The sequence below is a fragment of the Thrips palmi genome, unplaced genomic scaffold (genome assembly GCF_012932325.1).
Source record: "Thrips palmi isolate BJ-2018 unplaced genomic scaffold, TpBJ-2018v1 HiC_scaffold_5, whole genome shotgun sequence".
Classification (NCBI taxonomy): Eukaryota; Metazoa; Arthropoda; class Insecta; order Thysanoptera; family Thripidae; genus Thrips; species Thrips palmi.
Genome location: NW_023144632.1, coordinates 16,052,080 through 16,071,782, shown reverse-complemented (window position 1 = coordinate 16,071,782; position 19,703 = coordinate 16,052,080). Strand labels below are relative to the sequence as shown.

General features: G+C 56.2%; 2 protein-coding genes across 5 annotated transcripts; one reads left to right on the top strand and one right to left on the bottom strand.

The window, feature by feature from the left end:
- Positions 1–2,953, top strand: LOC117650590. The gene is made up of 2 exons (XM_034394119.1): positions 1–371; positions 620–2,953. The coding sequence occupies exons 1-2, from the start codon at positions 123–125 to the stop codon at positions 2,723–2,725; spliced, it is 2,355 nt and encodes a 784-aa protein (XP_034250010.1). The 5' UTR covers positions 1–122; the 3' UTR covers positions 2,726–2,953.
- A 193-nt stretch (positions 2,954–3,146) lies between these two features.
- Positions 3,147–11,560, bottom strand: LOC117650591. 4 transcript variants are annotated; one of them, XM_034394121.1, is made up of 5 exons: positions 11,348–11,560; positions 9,040–10,539; positions 7,576–7,630; positions 4,959–5,850; positions 3,147–4,178 (listed from the first exon to the last, which is right to left on the bottom strand). In XM_034394121.1, exons 4-5 carry the CDS (start codon positions 5,551–5,553, stop codon positions 3,829–3,831), a joined length of 945 nt encoding a protein of 314 aa, XP_034250012.1. In that variant the 5' UTR covers positions 5,554–5,850; positions 7,576–7,630; positions 9,040–10,539; positions 11,348–11,560; the 3' UTR covers positions 3,147–3,828. The 4 variants fall into 4 exon arrangements, 2 of the variants coding, with proteins under 2 accessions (XP_034250012.1, XP_034250013.1); XR_004588052.1 differs by lacking the exon at positions 3,147–4,178 and having other exon boundaries at positions 5,655–5,850; XM_034394122.1 differs by lacking the exons at positions 9,040–10,539; positions 11,348–11,560 and having other exon boundaries at positions 4,959–5,826; positions 7,576–7,649.
- Between the last annotated feature and the right edge of the window lie 8,143 nt (positions 11,561–19,703).

The following is a 19,703-nucleotide window of genomic DNA, read 5'->3' as shown; positions in this document are numbered from 1 at the left end:
CGACAGGCGGACGGGACGGCGGCGGCGGCGGGGCCCGGCCGTCAAGTCGCGATCTCGAAGGGGGCGTCGTCGTGAGCCTCGGCCGCGGCACCTGGAGGGTGCTGACGCCGACCCCGCCAAACATGTCGTCCAGTGCGGGGATGGGATTGCTGTACCGCCGTTTCTTCGACGCTTTCAAGAAGAAGGACCCTACTCTGCCTGCGCTGACGGCCGCGGCGGAGGCCACGGAGGAGTGGAAGCAGGCGCGCGCCGAGTACCCCGACCAGGGCGTCTTCGAGGAACAGATCAACCAGCGCATTGAGCACTACCTCCTCGAGGCCAGCTCCAGTGGAGCCGGCAGCAGAAACAGTCGCAGTCTCGGGGCCAACAAGGTAGGTTTCAGGTCACGTTTGCCCCGACGCCTGACTTAACCTCCCAATACCTGTCAGAAGAGAAGCAAAACATTATGCAGCACTGACATTTGGCCTGTGAATGTGATCATTGTCTTTCATTTGAGATTTGACACTTGTTTTCTGTAAAATACTTTCGTTGAGAATTTTGTTTTTAAAGTTACACGGATGTAAGATCTCACATTTATCTATAACACTCTTTAATTCCTTGACTCAACTTCTGTTTACAGGTATCGGGGAAGTCAGATTGCACCTCATTTCTTGACAGTGCGAGCTTCTTGGATGAAGAGAAGTGCTCCAGTGAGGATGAGCTCAACTCCTCTGGAAAAAGAAAGTACACTAAACCCTCACAAGAGACCTCCATGAAGAGGATTTCTGCTCTTGAAGCTGAATTGACGCACCTTAGCCAGTTAAAAGAAACAAATGGCTCTGATGATAATTTAGAGAGTAAACTAAGAATGGTAAGGATGGAACTAGAAGAAGAGAAAAAAGCTCTGAGCAAGAAGGAGCGTAATGCCCAAAGACAGAAGAAATTTAGGGAAACTTTCAAAACTAAAATCAAAGCTGCATGTGCTGAGAATCCTGGTATTGCTGTGAAGCTAAAGATGCGTGATGGTCCAGGACGACCCCGACTAGAAGAAAATCAACCGGAACTCTTAAAAGCTATTGTAGACATTGCGGTTTCTGGGAGATCTGATGAAGAGAAACAAAAAGCAGATAAAATAAGAAGTTGTAAAACACTTGACTCTCTTCATCAAGAATTACTAAAGGCAGGTTTTTCTATTTCTCGAAGTGCAACTTACCTGCGCCTGCAGCCTCAAAACAGCAACACTCGAGAAGGAAAAAGACATGTTGCTACTGTACCTGTAACGCTAAACGACGCCAAGGAACAGCAGAAAGGACATCCAGACCAAGACTTCTGTGCCACTACTCTTAACTATTTAGATTCACTTGCGGCCATTTTGGGTCCAAAAGAGGTGTTTTACCTTGCTCAAGATCATCGGGCCAGAGTGTCTCTTGGTATGACTGCTCCTTGTAAACAAGCCCCTCTGCTCATGCGTATGGAGTACAATGTGTGCTTCCCGGACACCCAGTCCATTATTGCTGACCAGCAGAAGTTAATTCCTTCCATGTATGGAGGCATAGTGATAAATGCTCAGAGCATGGGTGACACTCAAGGTGTAACCTTTTCTGGACCCACTTATGTGGCCATAAGAATGGGCAGTCAGGGATTTCCTAGTGCTGACGCACATGCTACTGATTTTGACAGACTTGTACATCTAGATAACTTTCGTGCCATCGCCAAAGACGAAAATGGAGCTCTAAAGCCAGTGGTAATTTTAGCAGTGAATGGAGGACCCGATGAAAGTGCTCGTAATCCCAAGCAAATTTCTTTTGCCATTAAACATTTTAGAGATTATGATCTAGATGCGTTGTTTCTTGTGAATGATGCACCAGGACAGAGTGCTCTTAACCGAGTAGAGAGGAGATTAGCAACCTTAAGTCATCAGCTAACTGACCTCGTGATTCCACACGATCGTTGTGGCAGTCACCTAGATGATGAAGGGCGAACAACAAACAAAGAATTGGAGGCAGAAAACTTTGCATGTGCCAGCAGAATCTTGGCAGAAGTGTGGAATTCAACTGTGATAGACAGCCATGCCGTTGTAGCAGAGCAAATATCAGGTCCCCAGTGGTGTGCTCAATTAGAAGAAAATGCAGATTGGTACTGTAGACATGTGAGAGAGTCTCAGTACTTCCTACAAATAGTTAAATGTGGAAACCCAGATTGTTGTGGAATACTGCGGAGTAGTCTGAGATGTATATTGCCAGAAGGTTTTCTACCTCCTCCTTGCAAGTTGTGGCAAAGCTCCTCAGGGCTTGTTGCAACAGAAAGAGGAAATCATGCCAAATTTTGTCCCTTATTTTTACGTTTGTCATTGCAGATCAATCCATCAACTAAGTGCTTCACAAAGACCCCTTATGATTATTTCTGCCCTACAGTTGTTCCACACCTTGCTGACAAAACGTGTTCAATGTGTGGATTGTACTTTGCATCTAAAAAAGGTGTGGCCAAACATAAAGAACTTGTACATGGTATGTTTCCTGAGCCTATTGCTAAAATTCAACCTGCATGTGTCTTAGCCAGGCGAGGGAAGGAGTTGCTGTGTCTATTTAGGGATGAGCAATCGGGGGCTGAAGATGCTGAATGGTTCGATGAGGATGATGTAGATACTGATGTGAAATTAAGCATGGATTCCGATTCCCCTTCTCATATACCTATAGTAGGTTCAACCATGGATTGGTTGTCCAGTCCTTGGTCCAACTTCATGTAAAAATCAAACTTGAGGAAGCTTGAATACCTCAAGTTAACTACCATTAATAACATTTTTGTATTTTTATCTACTCAGATTTTTCGTTAATTCCTTCTTTGTGTCATATTATATTTATATATGTAATAATGTTATGAATTTTGTTTTGTTTTTGTACTATTTGCCAATTTAGTGATATGTTAGTGGTAGGGGCTGCAGCACTTACTAATAAAATCATAACTGAAAACATCAGAGCTGTTTTCCTGTTTCCCCATCATCTTTGTTAAGACAAAAAGTGGAGCATGTTAAGAAAATCATTTGTTAGTTGCTTGTTAGTACAATGAGGTTCTGCACAGTTACAATGCAGGGAAGGCCAAATGCAGCTGTGTCCTAACTTACTTAAAAGAAGCGGAGTGGAAGGACTTGCAGGAGATGAAGCAATAGATGAAGTTTTCCAGGTTTATTGGAAGAGTTCATTCTTGATGGAATTGCATCTCACAACAACCACATTTTCATGATACAACTATTCATGTTCAATCAGTAAATTTCAAGTGTACAGTTAAAAGTAAAGGTATCTCTAATACTACATTTATTGGTTTTCATCAAAATAAGCAAACACAAAGATTTTTTTAAATATTGATGATGCCTATTGCCAAGATTGGAATTTACCTTCTATATTTCTTCACAGGTACTTAAAAATGTATACATAAATTATTGATGGGACGGATGGTTGTTCTTCATTGCATTATTGCTGGCGAAATAGAGCCTCTGCCATAGAACAAGGAACGTGGGGCATTTCTAAAGACTTCCAAGTGGGCGGTCCAGCGCCACAACAGCACAGCCATAACACAATTTATCATTTATCATTGAAAGCGGGGGGACCTAGGGCCTAGAGGTGGTCTGTAAAGCATCTCACGCGGCTTATTTGCTGGGACTTCACAGTGGTCTGCACTCACTAGGGGTCCGGGCAAAAATGATATCAAAATTATGCAAACAAAGAACATATTAGTCCGTACTGTGGCTTGCATCAGTCCTGCCCTGATTGATTTTTGATTCTGACTGGCTCGCCGCTGGACGGGGACCCTGCCTGTACGGTCCTGCCCTAGGCCGCTTCCTCGCCACTCCACTCAGTCCGTCCGCAGCCCCCGCAGGCCGTGCAGGCTGTGCAGGCCGCCGTGCCGCAGCGCCTTGTGTCCTCCGAACCCTGACGCCATCCTGGACGACCCCGAGGCCGCTCCGGAAAGGCCGCGGCCCAGGCTTGGCGCGCTGCCCGGCGCCTTGGCCTTGGCGGCCTTGGCCCTGGGGATGTCGTTGCCCACGTTGCTGTAGAGGGAGGCGACGCCCAGGCTCAGGCCTTCGTCGAGGTCGCCGCCCATGCCCACGCCGAGGCCTCCAGCCACGCTGCCGCGGTGGCGCAGCACGGGCAGGAAGACGGGGGGAGGCGTGAGGACCAGGCCCTCTTCGTAGTCTGCGTTTTCTGTAACAACGGCAAGGCCACTGTGACAAGACGACAACACTGGGGAACTACATGGCAGGGCTGCGGCGCACGGCGCACTTCCTCGGCGAGGCAAGGGCGAGGCCGCGCCATGGCCGCGCGCGCGCGGGAACGAGCCGAACAAGCCGGGGAAACGATCTGGCGGTCTGGCGGGGCTGTGTTTACAAGTTTACAGGCCTATTGTTGGAAACGTATTTTGTGGCAGTCGGAGGCTGCTCGAGGCGGGAGACCAGAAAGTCCCTCTCCTTGGTGGAGAGGGAGGGGGCCTCCTAGGAGTGCAGGGCGGACGTGCACGCTGCTCGGGAAGTTTCAGTCAGTGACGAAGACCCGCGAAAAACTCATCGAATGCCCAGGGCGCGTCAGTCTCATGTCACAGCAGAGGAGACCGACCCTCCCTGTCGACCCTTCAGGATCAATCCGACTCCAACGGCGCGCCCGCAGCCCCCAGCCCGACATGCCGTGACCCCTCCCCCGCAGCCTGCCGGTGAGGTGACCAAACTGGCCTGGATCGTGTTTCCGATCCAATCTCTCTCGCGCGGAGAGTCCCGGCAGACCCAGCAGGCACTCTAAGGCAGTGGCGCGGCTGCCAGAGGGATTGCTTACATTCGTAGCGGCCAGGATCGCGCGGCGCAGCGGCCCAGGATCGCGAACAAACTCAACGCGCAATGCCCTTAGTAAGAAAGTGCCTTAGGGGAAAAGATTCTGTAGGCGAAGGAAAGAGGGAGAGGGCCTGGGCCATGCACGGCTCAATGCAAGCCTTACCTGTGAAGTCCGCAAAGCTGGGCGCCGGCGTGGTTGGCGCGGACTGCCGCTTGAGCGCGAGGGCGAGGGCCCGCCGCTCCTGCTCCGCCTGCCGCTGCCTCTGTCGCTGCCGCGCCTTCTCCTGCTCCTCGACGCGCAGCTTCTCGATGACCCTGCGCTGCTCCTGGATCCGCTGCAGCTCGCGCAGCGTGTTGTGCTCCTGCAGACGCAGCTGCTCGTCGGTGAACCGCTGCACCGCCTTGACGTGCGGCGGACTCTTGGACGGGTTCCACAGGAACACGTAGTACAGGGACAGCATGGCCGCGGCCAGCGACACGAAGAACAGGTACGCCACCACGGTCAGCACGCGCACCAGCTTCTTGCGCTGCTTGGGCTCGTACATCTTCTCCTTGGTGTCGACGCCCGCCAGGCGCACCTCGGCAGGCCCCGAGCCACTGCTGCTGCCACCGCCCGCGCCGCCCGCACCGCCCGGGCCGACGATGGTGGGGCTGGGGCCCCCCACGTGCGGGTTTAGCGGCACCGTCAGACTCAGACTGCCGTCGCAGCCGAAGCTGCCCCCGAAGCTGCCGCCGGACAGGGTTCGGAAGTTGCTCATGCTGGGGCCGGGGGGCGGCCGCGCCGCTGCCAACGCTGCCGACGTCGTCAAGGCAAGGGGCGCTCGCGGCTCGCGGCGGTCAGGCCGACGTCGACGACACGGCGGTCGCGGCGGTCATCTGCACGCCGGGGACACGCCTCTCCGTCCGTCGGCCTGCCCTTCTTCTCGTTCACCCGAGCGCTCCTCTGTCCGGTGGGATGGCCAGGGCCTTGGCCAGGGCGGCCGTCGTCTGCCCCCGCCTCGGAGGCAGCCCCGCGCGCCGCAACCTGGGACCTGGAGCAAGCAAAGCAAGCAGTCCTGTTTCCGAGTCAGAGATGCGCACAGGGCCGAGGGAACTTGAAAAGACTAGCGGATTGGTTCAAGCCCACCGCCTTGTTGCCCTTCCTTTGACTCGGGATAAATGTACTGAGAGGAGCGCGGCGTCTGCTTCCTCGTGCGCGGCGCGAAGCGGTGCCACGCGGACCAACAAACACTGCCTCGGCGGCCTCGGCCTCGACCAGTGCAGTGGGGCAACACGGCCCGCGCGTCACGGCGGCCCCGCAGCCTGCAGGCAGGCAACCCATCGGGCAGGCCGGCCCGGCAGGCGGGCGGCGCGCAGCCTCCGAGGTGGAGCGCCGAGCGCCGAGCGCCTAGCGCCTGCGACGCCGAGGTAGGCCGCACGCCGCACTCCGGCGCTCGACAGGCCCGCCCGCCTCCCAGGCGGCTTAGCCCGAGCTTGCCGAGTTCCCCACCCGCTTTGACCGACTACACCGTAAACCTCTTCTTGCGGCTGCGAACGGAACGGACCACTCTTGCGCAGCGAGAACCCGACCTGCACCCCCAAGTCTAAGTGGCAAAGTGCTAGGTGGGCAAAATGCCGTTCGGGAAGGGTCAGCCGCTTTCCTGCCGTCCTTGGCGCTCGGCAGTGCATCGCGGAATCTGTAAGTGACGAGAAGGGCCGGGGACGGATTCGAGTGAGACACAAGTCCTGCCAGTCGCAAGTCTGCGGGGCGTGGATGGCGTGGACGGCGTGGACGGCGTGGACGGCGGGACGGCGATTGTCCATGCCGCCCGCGGACCGCGGACCGCGGACTGCGGCTAGGACAATGCCCTCGGCCCTCGGTCTGTTTACGCAAAGCCACCCCGCCAGGCCGCCAGGCAGCCGCGTGTATACAGTGGACAGCACCCCGCAGACAGCGCCGTTCGCGAGTGGACAGTGCGTGGGTGGAATGAAAAAGCCAAGACAATGCCACAGCCTGGCTGGGCTGCCCCTCGCTTTCGAAGCGCGTGAAGCGCAGCGGGACTGCCTGTTCGTTTCTCCACGCTACGCTCCTTCCACTCGTTCGCTGTTTTTTTTTTTGGGGGGGGGGGATGCTGACAGGGAGACCTTGAGACGGACTGACAGTATCATTTTAAGCCCTTGGCTTTTCGGTATCGCTCAGCCAACAACAAAGTGAGGAGAACTTCTTTCTCGCGGTGCTTGCTGCGAGAGAAGAGTGCATGCAGTCATGGCGGCGCATGGCGGTGTCTGTGGTCGCGGTCAGGGTGCACTGGCCTTCCCCCTCCCCCTCTTTCCCATGTTATCTAGGTCAGCGTGGGCTCAACTTGTAAAGGACCTTGGCAAGTAGAGTCCCCTGACGGACAGCGTAGACAAGACCTCCCCGCTGCAGCGACGCAACCGGGGCATTGCATTTTCGCCTCCGATCTCTGCCCCTGCACTGCCCTGGCACTGCCCTTGGCAACCCCAGTGGGGTTATGTCTGCCCGTAGCCCGCAGTCCACGGCGGCAGCTGACAGACTGGGACAGGTCGCAAGGCAGCGCTCGCCAGTCGTTGACCATGGCCTGCGCTGAGAAAGTGGCAGGGGTCAGCGTTGGGCTAAAACGACCCGCCGTCGTCGCCTCTGACTGTCCGCGGTTGAGGTTATGGTCGGTCGGGGCGACCCTCGCGACGCGTCGCGTGCACCCCGCGCCACGGCCGCGCTAACTACCGAGACGACCCGCGGCAGGGCCCGCGGCAGGGATGGCCCTAGGGCCGAGACAAACCTGCGACGCAGCCGAGCAGCCTAGACAGCAATGCCGTCCAGACAACGCCCCCGTCCTGCAACAATCACAACACGTTTGTGTACGCGTGCGTGCGTGTGTGTGTGTGTGGGCGTGGTGCAGTTGTTAATCGATGCCCTGGTCCAGTCCAGGGTGGTTGTCGGTACGGCCGCGCGCATGCGCCTGGTGCCCGCAGGGGTGGCAGCCCTGGCGGCCCTGGAGGGAGACCCTGCGTGAGCACTGTCGGCAGGCCTGGCGGCCGCGGCTCTGGCGGCAAGCGCGAACTCCAGCCGGAAGTTCAAGGCTCCAGCTCGACCGGCCGTGGCCGCCTGCCGCGCCGCCGCACGCCGCACGCTGCGCCTCGCGGGACGGCGGGACGGCCTACCCCGCACTGGCAGGCGCCATGGTTCGGCCTAGACTTGCACGCCTTGCCGGCCTTGCCGCGAACCGGTACGGTCAAGCCACGACGCGCTGCCAGCGGAGAGCATTGACGTGGCTTCACCTTTTCATGCTCTTCTTTTATTTCATTTAGTCAGCCATCCCCAGGGGTAAGGCCAAGGCCACGGGTCTACGTCGTTTGAATACCACTTCGTCCAACCTCCTTCCCTCTTAAATTATTTTTGAACGACCTCTTCATGTCCGACCTAGACGTTTCTTCGCTTTTCTTGCATCACCATTTCTTTTTTTTTCCGACCTACGGTTTGCCCGAACTGCGGTTTGTCCGACATGTTTCCAGGAAAGAGGAGAGGGGGGGGGGGGAGAAAGGAAGGCCTGTCACGCAAGACACGTAAGCAACAAATAACGAACTTAACCTAACCTTAAGTCAAACTGCTACCTTAGAGACCTGCGGGACGCATGGAGTGAAGGCAATGTGCCTATGGTAGGGTCATACTGTATGCACTGCTAAACCAAGTGTAAGAAAAGAGCAAATAGATGGCGAGACTCGAACCACCAACCTCGTGGTTGCGGTGTGTATGAAGCTAGGTTTGATTCGCAGAAAAGAGCAACAGCGGGACTCAAACTCGAACCACCAACCTCGTTGTTACATGACATGTTGACCTCCCCAGAAAACTTTGCAAAATCTGGGGCTCTAAACTAAAGCCATTGAGTTTGCACCAGCAGCCCACGCATTACCTTAGAACGTCTCTACTCTTGGATGCGTTTAGAGGATTGTGCGCGCTCACGGTGACTGTCTCGGCGCGAACCCAATTAAGCATATGGAACCCCATGACGGTCTCACGGGCATTGCGCGGTGGAGGAAGAGGCGGGGCAGTTTCATTGGCCAGAGTGGCCAAAGCGCTAGCCCCGCGGTCCCCCGGGCCCAGCGGGCCCAGCCGCGAACCGTGCATCAATCTGGTGGCCGCGAAAGGGGCAGGGGGCAGCGGTGGCACGACGAGCGTTTTGGCCGAGGGGCTATGCACTCGCAAATACTTATGAAGACCGTTACGCTAAAGCTAGACCACAAACCTGATCCGGACGGCGCTCGTTGCGGCACCTTAGACTGCCGGGGCGTCCGAGGCGTCCGGGGCCGCGGTCACGGTGTGCTTCGCGGACAGGAGCAGCGCGGTGGGGACGGCCGCGGGACAGCGGGCACCAAGGCAGGCACCGCTGGGGGCTGGACCTTGGCCGGGGGCGCTCCCGGCGACAGGAGAGGCGGTGTCTTCTTCGCGTCGACGGTCCTTCGGGGTGACTTGGTCGGGGTCGTCTCCTGGACGACCGGCGGCAACCTGACCGCCCGCGGTGGTGCCGTCGGTGACCTGGGCGGCAATATCGGCGGCTGCTTCCGCGCGGTGAGATTCGGAGGAGCACGTCGTGGAGGAGGCGTGGAGGTCGCTGTGGAGGTCGCCGTGGAGGTAGCCGTGGAGGTCGTTGCGGAGGTCGCCGCGGACGACGACGGAGACGCTGGCGTGGACGTCACAGTGACCGTCGAGATGGGCGTCGGCGTGGACCTCGGCGTGTTTGTGGGCGTTGACGTCGGCGTTGGCGTTGACGTCGGCGTTGGCGTCGGCGCTGGCGCCCGCTCGTCGGTCAACACTTTCGGCGACAGCGAGCTGGTTGCCTGCGGGGACGCTGAAGGGGTGAGTGGCCAGGGTGACGACGGTCGCAGGTCAGCGAGTGCAGAGTTTGTCTGCGGCAACGCCGTCGTTGTCATCGCCGCTTGCTTCGTAGAGTTTGGTGCAGACGACGACATCGTCGTCGACGTTGCCGCCACCACCGTCGTGGGCTCTGGCTTCGGTGTTGGTGGGTGCGCGCGCGGCGACCGAGCCAGCGTCTTCGGCATGAACAGCGGGTCGCTCGGCTCGCGCACCTGGCTCAGGCTGGGTGGGCGAGGTGGCTGTCGCGAGTACGTGCTGTGCACCCACATGGGCCCCGAGTCCTGGTACTGGTAGTCGTACCGGGGCACGGGCCGCCCTGGCGTGCCCATTGGCGGTCCCATGGGTGGGCCCATGGGCGGTGCCGCGGACCGGTAGGTGCCAGGAGGACTGCTGCCCACGGGCACCGGGTACGCCGCCCCCACGCCGCGGCTGTCCGCAGTGCCCGGCGGTCTGTACATCACTCCGGGCAAGGGGTAGCCGTCGTAGAGGCCGTCGTACACGCCGCGCTGCCCGTGGTCAACATGGCCCTTGAGTGCGAGCGCCTGGTGCCCCATGGGGTCGCCCTTTAGGTGGTGCTCGGCCACCTTGGGCTCCCACAGGAACAGGTAGTACATGGACAGCATGAAGGCGGTGCCGGACACCGAGGACACGTAGGCCATGACGGTGAGCAGGCGGATGATCTTCTTCTTGGAGCCCTGCTTGCCGTCGCCTTCTCCTTCGGCCAGGTTGGCCGTGCTCGAGGTCTGCGCCTCCGAGTCCCCCGAGTCGCTCATCGCGGACCGTGGCGGCGCGCACCGCTGTCCGGGGGGAGCGCCTCAGTGTTGGGCAGTGAGCGCTGTGAGGGCGTCAGCGGCACGCCGGCCCGGACACGCTGCTGACAGAACAGAAGAAAATGAATTCAAATGGTAAACAAAGGGCTCTTTCATAAAAAATACTTTTCGACGCGATGCTAACGCGCACGATGCGAAGCACTTTCCACATACTTGTGCGTAGCGGAAACCTTTTCCTTGCACCGAGGAGGGCCATCTCAGCGATCTTGCCGTCAATAAATTGGACATTTACTCGGAGGGTGGCAAACCGCCTGGCAGAGGCTTGTCTGCAGCGCGACGGCCGCGACGGCGGGAAGCCAACCTCAAATTGAATTAGCGCTCGGCGCACGGGCTGGCCGCGGCGGGACTCGGGGACACTGTGGCGCGCTCGCGTCGCGCTCGCGTCGCGCTATCAGGACAGCCATTTTGAGACGCTTTGTCGGTCCAGGGGCAAGCCCGGGGCAAGCCCGGGGCAAGCGGGGCGGGCGAGGCGAGGACAACGTCAAGTCCGAGCGAGGCCAGAACTAAAAGGCTTGCAGCCTCGTCACTTTGGCTGGGGTCGCCTTTTAGCCCTTTTTTTAGCTGCCGCTATCAAATGCCGTTGATGTGCTGCTGTGCTTTACTCCCGGCTCGCGGACACGGGTTCAAATGACTCCTACAATGTTGGGCGCCCGTAAGTGTCCGCGTCCGCCGTGCACGCCGCCAACTGCCCTAACGCCAACCACCGTCGCGAAGTAGAGTGGACCGATTGCTTGTCGCACCATCACGTTCACATCGCACTTTGGAAAATTTTGAAGCTGAGCCAAACCCAAGTGCACCCTTCCGGGAGAGGCCGCGGTCGCCCCAGCTTGCCTGCCGTGCCTGCCGTACCTGCTCGCGGGGTGGCGGTCGCCATGTCCTGGGCGCCTGGGTACCCGCGCGAGGACGGATGCGTCCTGGGCCCTGGTGGACGACGTGGACGACGTGGACGACGCACTTGATGGCCGTGCCGGCGTCCGGAACGCTGGCCGCGGCGCCTCTGACTGGCCTCTGGCAGGCCTTTGGCTGGCCTAGCGCTCGGCTGGGGCCGGCTCGGCCGCACAGCGGGCCGTCACGGGACTGAGGGAGAGAAGACTCCCAAGGATCGCCGGCAGCCCCGCCCTGTGCGCCGCCACCGCCGCTGGCCCCGCTGCCCCCGCTATCCCCACACTGCCACCGCGACCACCGCCACACCACACCGCCCTGGTGGCCCTGGCCGCCCTGGCCGCCCTGGCCGTCCTAGGGACGAGGGGCAGGCCAGCGACGTGGCGCCCGGCGTTGTCACAGCTAAGGGGCCACACAAAAGAGCGTCTTTCGTCCTGACATTGAATGGTTCTCTTTTAGCAGGGGACGCGCCCGGTGTATTTCCGACAAATATTCAAACTGAATGATTACTTGAGCGCTGTTTGTTCGACAGCATTTTCTGCATTCACACTTCTGCATAAAATGTTCTGACGTATTACACAGTAAATGTTTACGGACACTTATTGATTCGTTTTGTGTACCGAATAGCATGGAGGCAATCCTTTGTGCCAATGCTCAACGCTTCGAAATGAAATGGATCGCAATTCGATCAGAAACCTGTCTGAAAACCTGACTAAAATTCGTGCACCCCTGAAAGCTGAAAACTTGTTCTGAAATTCTGTAGAAATATTGGGCCATCAATATTAGAATAAGTTTTGATAATTTCAGCTTTCAGAGGTGCGCGAATTTTGGTCAGGATTTCAGACATGCACTCGTAAAACAAAGGCATAAAAATTACGCCCTTGAGGGCATAAATACTCTTTTACGCCCTTGCAAGGGCATAAATCGTTTATTTCAAGCAAAATTTTAATGCCCATCCCAAAGGCATTAACGATTTATGCCCGATTACGCCCTTAAAGGGCATAATTTTAATGCCTTTGTTTCACCAGTGTGTTTCTGACATTCTGACAAAATTTGCACGAGTGAATTCCCATCCCGCTTGTTGCTTCGAACTGCCTTGGCGAAAACTAGTTTTGCTTGCCCCGCTGAAATGTGGATGGCGCATGGCGGCGAGGTAGCCCAGCGTGGCAGTGTGGCAGCGTGGCCACGGCGTGGCCCACCCTTTGGCGGCCCGCCCGCTGCGCGATGCGGCGCGATGTGTGATCACTCATCATCTGCGCCTTCCCAACACAGCTTACTCTGCCAAACACGCCTTGCAACGCCTTTCGAAGCCTTGATGCAGCTCACGGGCGTGAAAATGCCACACCCTCGTACCTCTTTACCACCACGGTCAGAAAAAAGCCACCGGTACACTGAAAAACCAAACGTGGTCTAGCCCACACCAACTGGTGTGGTCAAATGGGTGCCATTTTGACCGAATCAGTTAGTGTGGTCTAGACCACGTTTGGTGCGTTTTGGTAGTCATTGCATGGAAAGACCACACCAAACGTGGTCTAGACCACACCAACTGATGCGGTCAAAATGGCACCCATTTGACCACACCAGTGGTGTGGTCTAGACCACGTTTGGTTTTACAGTGTACCGCTGGAAGAAACATGCGTCGTTTCGTTTGAATTTTTAGGGGCACTCGAATTTCTGTCGATTCAAGCGAAACAATAGGAAAAGACGAGTGAGAGTGTCTCCTCGGAGAGGCCATGACTCGTCATGACGCGACGGGCCCAAGGTGCTGGCAGCCAGTCGATGTCGGCCTGAAAATTGCCGGGCGGAGGACGACTCTGCCGGCGCAGCGCTGTGCGGCAGAGGCACTGTAAAGGCACTGCAGGGGCCGTGTCGAGCGGGCCGTTGTAGCGATGGCGGTGGTCGGATAGAGGGGAGGGGGAGGGGGGCGCTCTGGCCTCCACAGGGGCTTCATCTCCCCATCCTCGACCCCATCCACATCGCGAATCGGTCCGTCTAAAGCAAGGTGGTGTTTTAGAATGGAATCGTTACAAGGCCAGACGGACCGGGGCACATATAGCTCACCGCACGTGCCCCAAAGCCAAGCCCCAGAGCACCGAAAGCCCTTCAGAACACTCATCCGCCGCCTGCTGTGTCCGCCGGGCCAGCCGCGCCCACCGCGCCCACCGCGCCCACACCGCACCCACCGCACCCACCGCGCCCACCACAGCCGCAAAAATGCACCCGACAAACACGTCAGGAATAAGGTGCTGGAATTGCAGTCGGAACAGTCGGAATCGGCGCTCCTAGACAGCCGGTACTATCAGGCGCTCACAGGGTGTGTGTGTGTGTGTGTGTGTGTGTGTGTGTGGTGCGCGTGTGCGTGTGTGCGTGTGTGCCAGATAGCCACTCGGAAGGTGGGCAAAATTGCCCCTTTGCCCCCATCCCCCAATATGCCATGCCGCCTCTGGATCCGCCACTGGGCACTATGCTCGAAAAAGGAGTCTTTGTGGGTAATCTTTTGTAGAAGCACTTGGAAACCAGTCTGTGCCAAAGTGTCTCTTGTAGGTTGCGCTGGAGAGGAGGGGAAAGGGGGGCGGGGTGGAGAAGGGTGAAGGAGGAGTCAGGGGATCAGTTACTTCCCGAAAATGCCCCTCACACTCTCAGACTCGCACTGAGTTTTTGCTTCATAACTTATTGACGTTTGCAAACGTATTAACTTTTTCCCTTGTTATCAACTAAATTATCAATTTCGTCTTAACAAATTCTTAACAAAACTCTTATTGATGCGCACAAACGTCAATGAATATTGATAAAATGTCGATTGAAGGATGAGAGTGCATAGGATGCCCTGCATACCCACAGGCAATTTGGAGCGCCGTCCGCCCGGGAGTCTCAAGCGCAAGGCGCTTATTGCAAGGACTAAGCGAAGGTTATTGCAGAGTAGTTCGATTAAAGGCCACAACTCGCTCTTCTTTAGCGTACTGCAGTGAGAGAGTAAGAGAGAATGCGTGCCTCAGTCGACTGAGAGATCTCGCCACAGCCCTCGTCCACCCAGGCCTCCCACTGCGCACGGGGTATCGCCAGCCAAGCGCAGCAGTTCCCGACCTGGCCGCTTGGGGCTCCCGGCGTGGTGCATGAAGGGGTGGAAGGGCCACGTGGGAAACGGGCCAGGGTGGCAAGGGCAGTGGCCGAGGCAGTGGCCGAGGCAGTGGCCACCATGTGCGGGGTGTGCGGGGTGTGCTGGTGATCAAAACGGGTCTGTCAGGACGCACTCTCCGCGGCGGGCGGCTGCCTCAGGAGAGGGAAGCAGCTGTCTCTGTTCAGCGTGTAACTCTAACGCTAGACAGTTCGCTCTCAGGTCGGTGAGTTTGGTCTGCTTTTCACGCTGCACCCGGCGTGGGGTAGCGCCGACGGCCAGGCCGGGGTGGTGTCTTCGAGGCGGGGAGTATGTCCATGTCCGGCCGTGGGCCGCGCCGCAGCGCGGGGTAAGTCCAGTCTCGATGCCAGTGAGCAGCGCCGGCAGCGCGCAGCGCGCAGCGCCCAGGGGATGGCGCCGGGGAACAACGCCGACCCCCTCCTCGTTGTCATTGTCGGGTACTTGACGGCGCCTCGCACAGTGGATTTGCCAGAAGGCCGGAGGGGGCGGCCAAAATCTCGGACGCGTTCTGACCTCCAGAGTCGCCCAATGGGACTCGAACCGAACGTGTGACCCCACTAATGGATTGCTCTCCGAACGAGGATTCCATAGGGAGCCTTGACAAACATTTAGGGACTACGCTAAACGAGTTTCTGCCAGGTGGCCTACAAGAAAATCCGAAATTTTGATTAGATTGTTTCGCCCGCAAAATGCAAGTTTCTTGTGTGATGAGTCCATCGGTCACAATCGGCCCGATCAAACTAAAGTAACGTGTCCATGAGTCAGCCCTTCAAAAAAGTAGAAGTAAATAACAATATTTAAAAGAACGTCTTTGATTGGAGATGATTTAACCCGAGGACCAAATGGTTGGGGTCGAGATGGGCGTGGGGCGACTTGAGCCGAGGACGAACTAGCGGGGCCGAGGCCTAACAGTGCAGTGTCCAGGTGCGGCGGGCCGTACCTGTCGCATGGAGTCCTCGATCAGGACCTGAACGTCCTCCTAGCGCTCGAAAAGCGGCGAGCCTCCACCGCGACGCAGTGGTCCACGCGGCCCTGTGAAGGCCCTGGGGCGCGGTCCGGGGCGGGGGTCTTGATGGCGGAGGGGAAGGGCGTGCAAATGACCCTTCCGAGGACGATCTTGCGGTGGAGGCCCAGCAATAGCCGCGGGCAAGGTGCTCGCGGAGGCGGTGGCGGAGGGGCTGCGTACGGACACCGCCCCGGAGTGCATGCGCTGGTCACCTCTCAGGATCTTGTGCCGCTCACTCGCTGCTCGAGGCTCTGCTCCAGGCCCTGCTCCAGGCCCTGCTCCAGGCCCTGCTCGGGGTCCTCCGGGGACATCCATCACGCCATGCCGGGGTCCGGCGGCTTCCTGGCGGCTCTGGAGACGGTCCTCGGGGCAGAGGGAAAACAGTTCCGGAGAGGAGCCACCCGGCCTGTCCACCGGGAATACCGAAGGAATACTGCCGCCAAGTTGGCCAAGTCGAGCCAAGACGACGCCAAGGGAGCCGACTTGGGCGAGTTGCTCGAGTCGGCCCTCCGCGTTGCAGTGGGCCAGAAGACCCGCGTTGGCGGGTATTGGTATCGGATCGTTTACTTCGATTCAATTCGGTGACTCTTTTCTGATTCGATTCGAATTCGAATCGAAAAATAATTTAAGATTCGATTCGAACGAAAATCCCACTGATTCGCACATCCCTAGCACTAACATATTAAAGTGAAGAGTTTCTCGTAGCTACAAAATTTGGTGAATTCTCAAAGGTATGGCACGAAGTCAACTGCACCTCGTAAAATAGAGAATTTTCCTTGTATGGAGAATCTGTACTACATGACTTTCAGAGTGGAAAGCATCTCTGGAAATTAGCGCCCCTGATCCAGTCGTGGACCGCTCTCTGCTGAGGGGCCCACAGCGCTGACATGACAGCGACCGAGAAGGAGGTCGAGGAGAGTGGGTCGCCCGCCTCGACAGTTGAAGGTCGGAACACGCCCTCGGGCCCTGCGGCCTGCGCCTCGGGAGGCTGTCGGTACGCGCTGTCAAGTGAACTGCCAGCCGAGCGATATAGCCGGATACAGCGCAGCTACCGGGACGGGGTGGGGTGGGTCTACCCCCCCTAGGTTGCCGGGCGCCATGTCTCGGCTGTACCAACAGGACCTCAAACTTTGCGCTTTGCGGCGGCCGCGGCGGCAGGGGGAGCCAAGAGGCTCACGGCGTGCTTCATGTGGGCGCGACGCGGCGCAACGCATTCCCGGGTCGCCCGGGACGAGGCCGCCACCGCCACCACACCTCCAGGAGCGAGTCACGACAGGGTCTTCGACAACGATGCGGCAATTTCGTACCCACTTCACGAGACAAACTTGAGTTTCGAGCCGAACTTTAGGCTAAAGCTTTGTCATATATCAGCTTTTCAGCCCGGCCCCGCTATGCTGGCCCTCGTTCCAGACGTCCGCCCGGCGTCCGCCGCGCTGGCCGCAGTAGAGGGTGGGACGGGGTGGGGCTGCTCGGCACGCGGCCTGTGTCTGACGCATAGGTAATTGCCTGGAACCGCGTGGTCAACGTGGCGATGCAACCAGGCGGGGGCAGGATCAGCGAAACGCAACAAAGTCAAGTTCACCAAAACGAAAAAAATTAAGTTACTTTTCATGCTGCTTCTTCGTTCAATTCGAATCAATGGCTGAAAACTAATGCAAAAACGCTAAAAAGCATTTGATACATGTAAGTAACAACTACAACTCACAAAGAAACCAAAAGTGTTGGGAATTCCAACAAGCTGAGTTGCGGAATTTGCAGCATCCGCACTTGGAAGAGCAGAGTTTGTAGTCTCCACACCTCAAGTGTTAAGTTCTCCACGTTTGCACCATGCCCAGAGAAAGAAGCTCTGCACTGTCATTCCAGGAACGCGACATCACGTGAATGTGACAGAATGTCACGTTTGTTTTAGCATTGTGTCACGTTCGTTTGAACATTGTGTCACGTTCGTTTGAATGGGAATAAGCTATTTTATGGCTGATTCACATCGAAACGAACGTGACAAAATGCTCAAACGAAAGTGACATTTTGTCACATTCGTTTGAACGTGATCTCTTGTTCCTAGAAAGAGAGTGTGTGAGCTTCACCACAGGTCCACATTCGCAATAGACAAACTAAGTCACAAAAACTCCGTCAATGCCTTTGGAAGGACATAAAAATGTCCTTCACAAGTCCTCAACAATTCATGCCCCTTCGTCGAGGGCATGAAACCGGGCGTAATGCCGTCTTGTCACCAGTCCGCAGCATTCTCCGCAGGTAAAGTCAGGAGTCAATAGTTCTGTTATGACGTGTTGGTGTGCCACAAAAGGGACGTCGGGGACAGTTCTGCCCTCCAGTCTACGTTCAAATAAAAATACAGCACTCTGAATCGAACGTTCTGTACGGCCTCTATCATCAACACGTCAGCAGGGAGAAAATTGCGATCTTCGGCAGGTGGACCGACGCACGCGCCGACGGCATTCAATGCAATACCGAGGAAGAAAAAAATCGATGCCGCCCAATGGGACAATCTATTGAGTCGTGGAGTGCGCAGCAAGTCCAGGATGGCGGGCCCGCGCGATGGGACGTGTCGTTCCGTCCTCGCTGCGGCACTGTTGGTGACGGCAGCAGCGCTGCCTGAAGTGGGAGACCATTTCCAACGAAGCCAAGACCGCGGAGAGCGAGGCCCGCTACATCCACAGCTTGCTCAAGCCGGCCCTGCTCCGCACCGGGCCGTTCCCACCTTATTTGCTGGTCATGGGAACTCCGCGGTGGCTGGGGCCCTTCCTGGGCCTGCAAGACTCGTCGTCCGTACTGCTCCTGCCGAAACTAACCCCTGGGGAGTGGCCATCGCCAACGACACAGCACTGTTAAAAAAAATATGAAAATTCAGACTGATTTCGTCTTACTTGGTGGTCTGAATCGTAAATTCATAAAATGGTACGAATATTAAGACCAACTGTCTGAAAAGTTTGACCTGTTGTCTGAAATTTGAATTTAGACTAGCAAGTCTGAATATTTAGAGCGATGGTTATCAAGTTTTGTACATTGTCGTCCAAAAACTAAATTCATACTTGTGAAATCGGAAAACGAGTGAAAAAACCCCGTCCCCTTTGTACATTTTTCGATTTTCTCAGAACTTTTATCAATACTACTGTTGTATTTCAAATAATATTTACGTTTAGTGTCGTAAAAGCATAGAGAATGTTTCAGAGCTCCGAAATGGACACTTGTTGCTCTATCCGCTAGGTGGCGCTAGTGTCGCACGGACGATCTTTTGGAGCTAAAATTGCCACTTGAAGGCGAAATTGCGAATATTTTGTTACAGACTTATTCCAAGTGATTGTCTGAAAGGGCATGAGCGCACCAAAGCAAGATTCAGGTTAATAAGTGCCATATAAGCTAAATAACAGAGAATACAATTTCACTCTCGCACATGGCCACGGGTCGGCGCGTGGTTGGGCTAAGGCCGCTCTCCCTCGCAATTCAGCAGTCACCTCTAGCCTCTTCACTACCTTTGCAAGTAGGAGTCTACTGCCGTGTACCTAATTTTTGAGCCGAGACGATCCGCCGAGCGTCTACGATAAACCGATGGCAAAAGTTCGCTGGTTTGTGTTCTACTCTACAGAGTGGCATTGTTTAGTGCGACTGTTCAATGTCTTCGTACAACTTAGTCTGATAAAATAGACCGACTGGTATCATTTTTCATAGAACATGTTGATCTGAAAATTCAGACTAACGTCGTCTGAAACTTTCAGACCGCGAAGTATGAAAGTTTTGGTATGAAAATTCAGACTGAATGTAAGTAAATCGACTTCTTACAAAAAATTATGAATTTTCAGTAAATTTTTTTAACAGTGAGGCAATGCTGGAAACACCGAGCACAGTCCTAGTGATAGCCGAAAACACACCGTCTGACCTTTTGAACCTGCTGTCGGGCATTAGCGTGCCCATAGGAAGCCGAATTCTGCTGTGGACTGCACGTGGGCAGGTGTGCACAAAGAATAATCTTGATAAATTGGCAAACTCGTCGCTATCGTTGGCCTTTTCACGAATAATGCTTGTTGACGGTGAAGCCGGATCTAGTTCAACTTTCAGCTTTGATCACAACTTGAAGTCGGGTTGTCTTCCAAGAGCAGAAGCGTTCTTTCCTCCGTGCTACTCTCTAGCTAACGCATCTAGAAGAGGCATAATGCTTGGTTCGC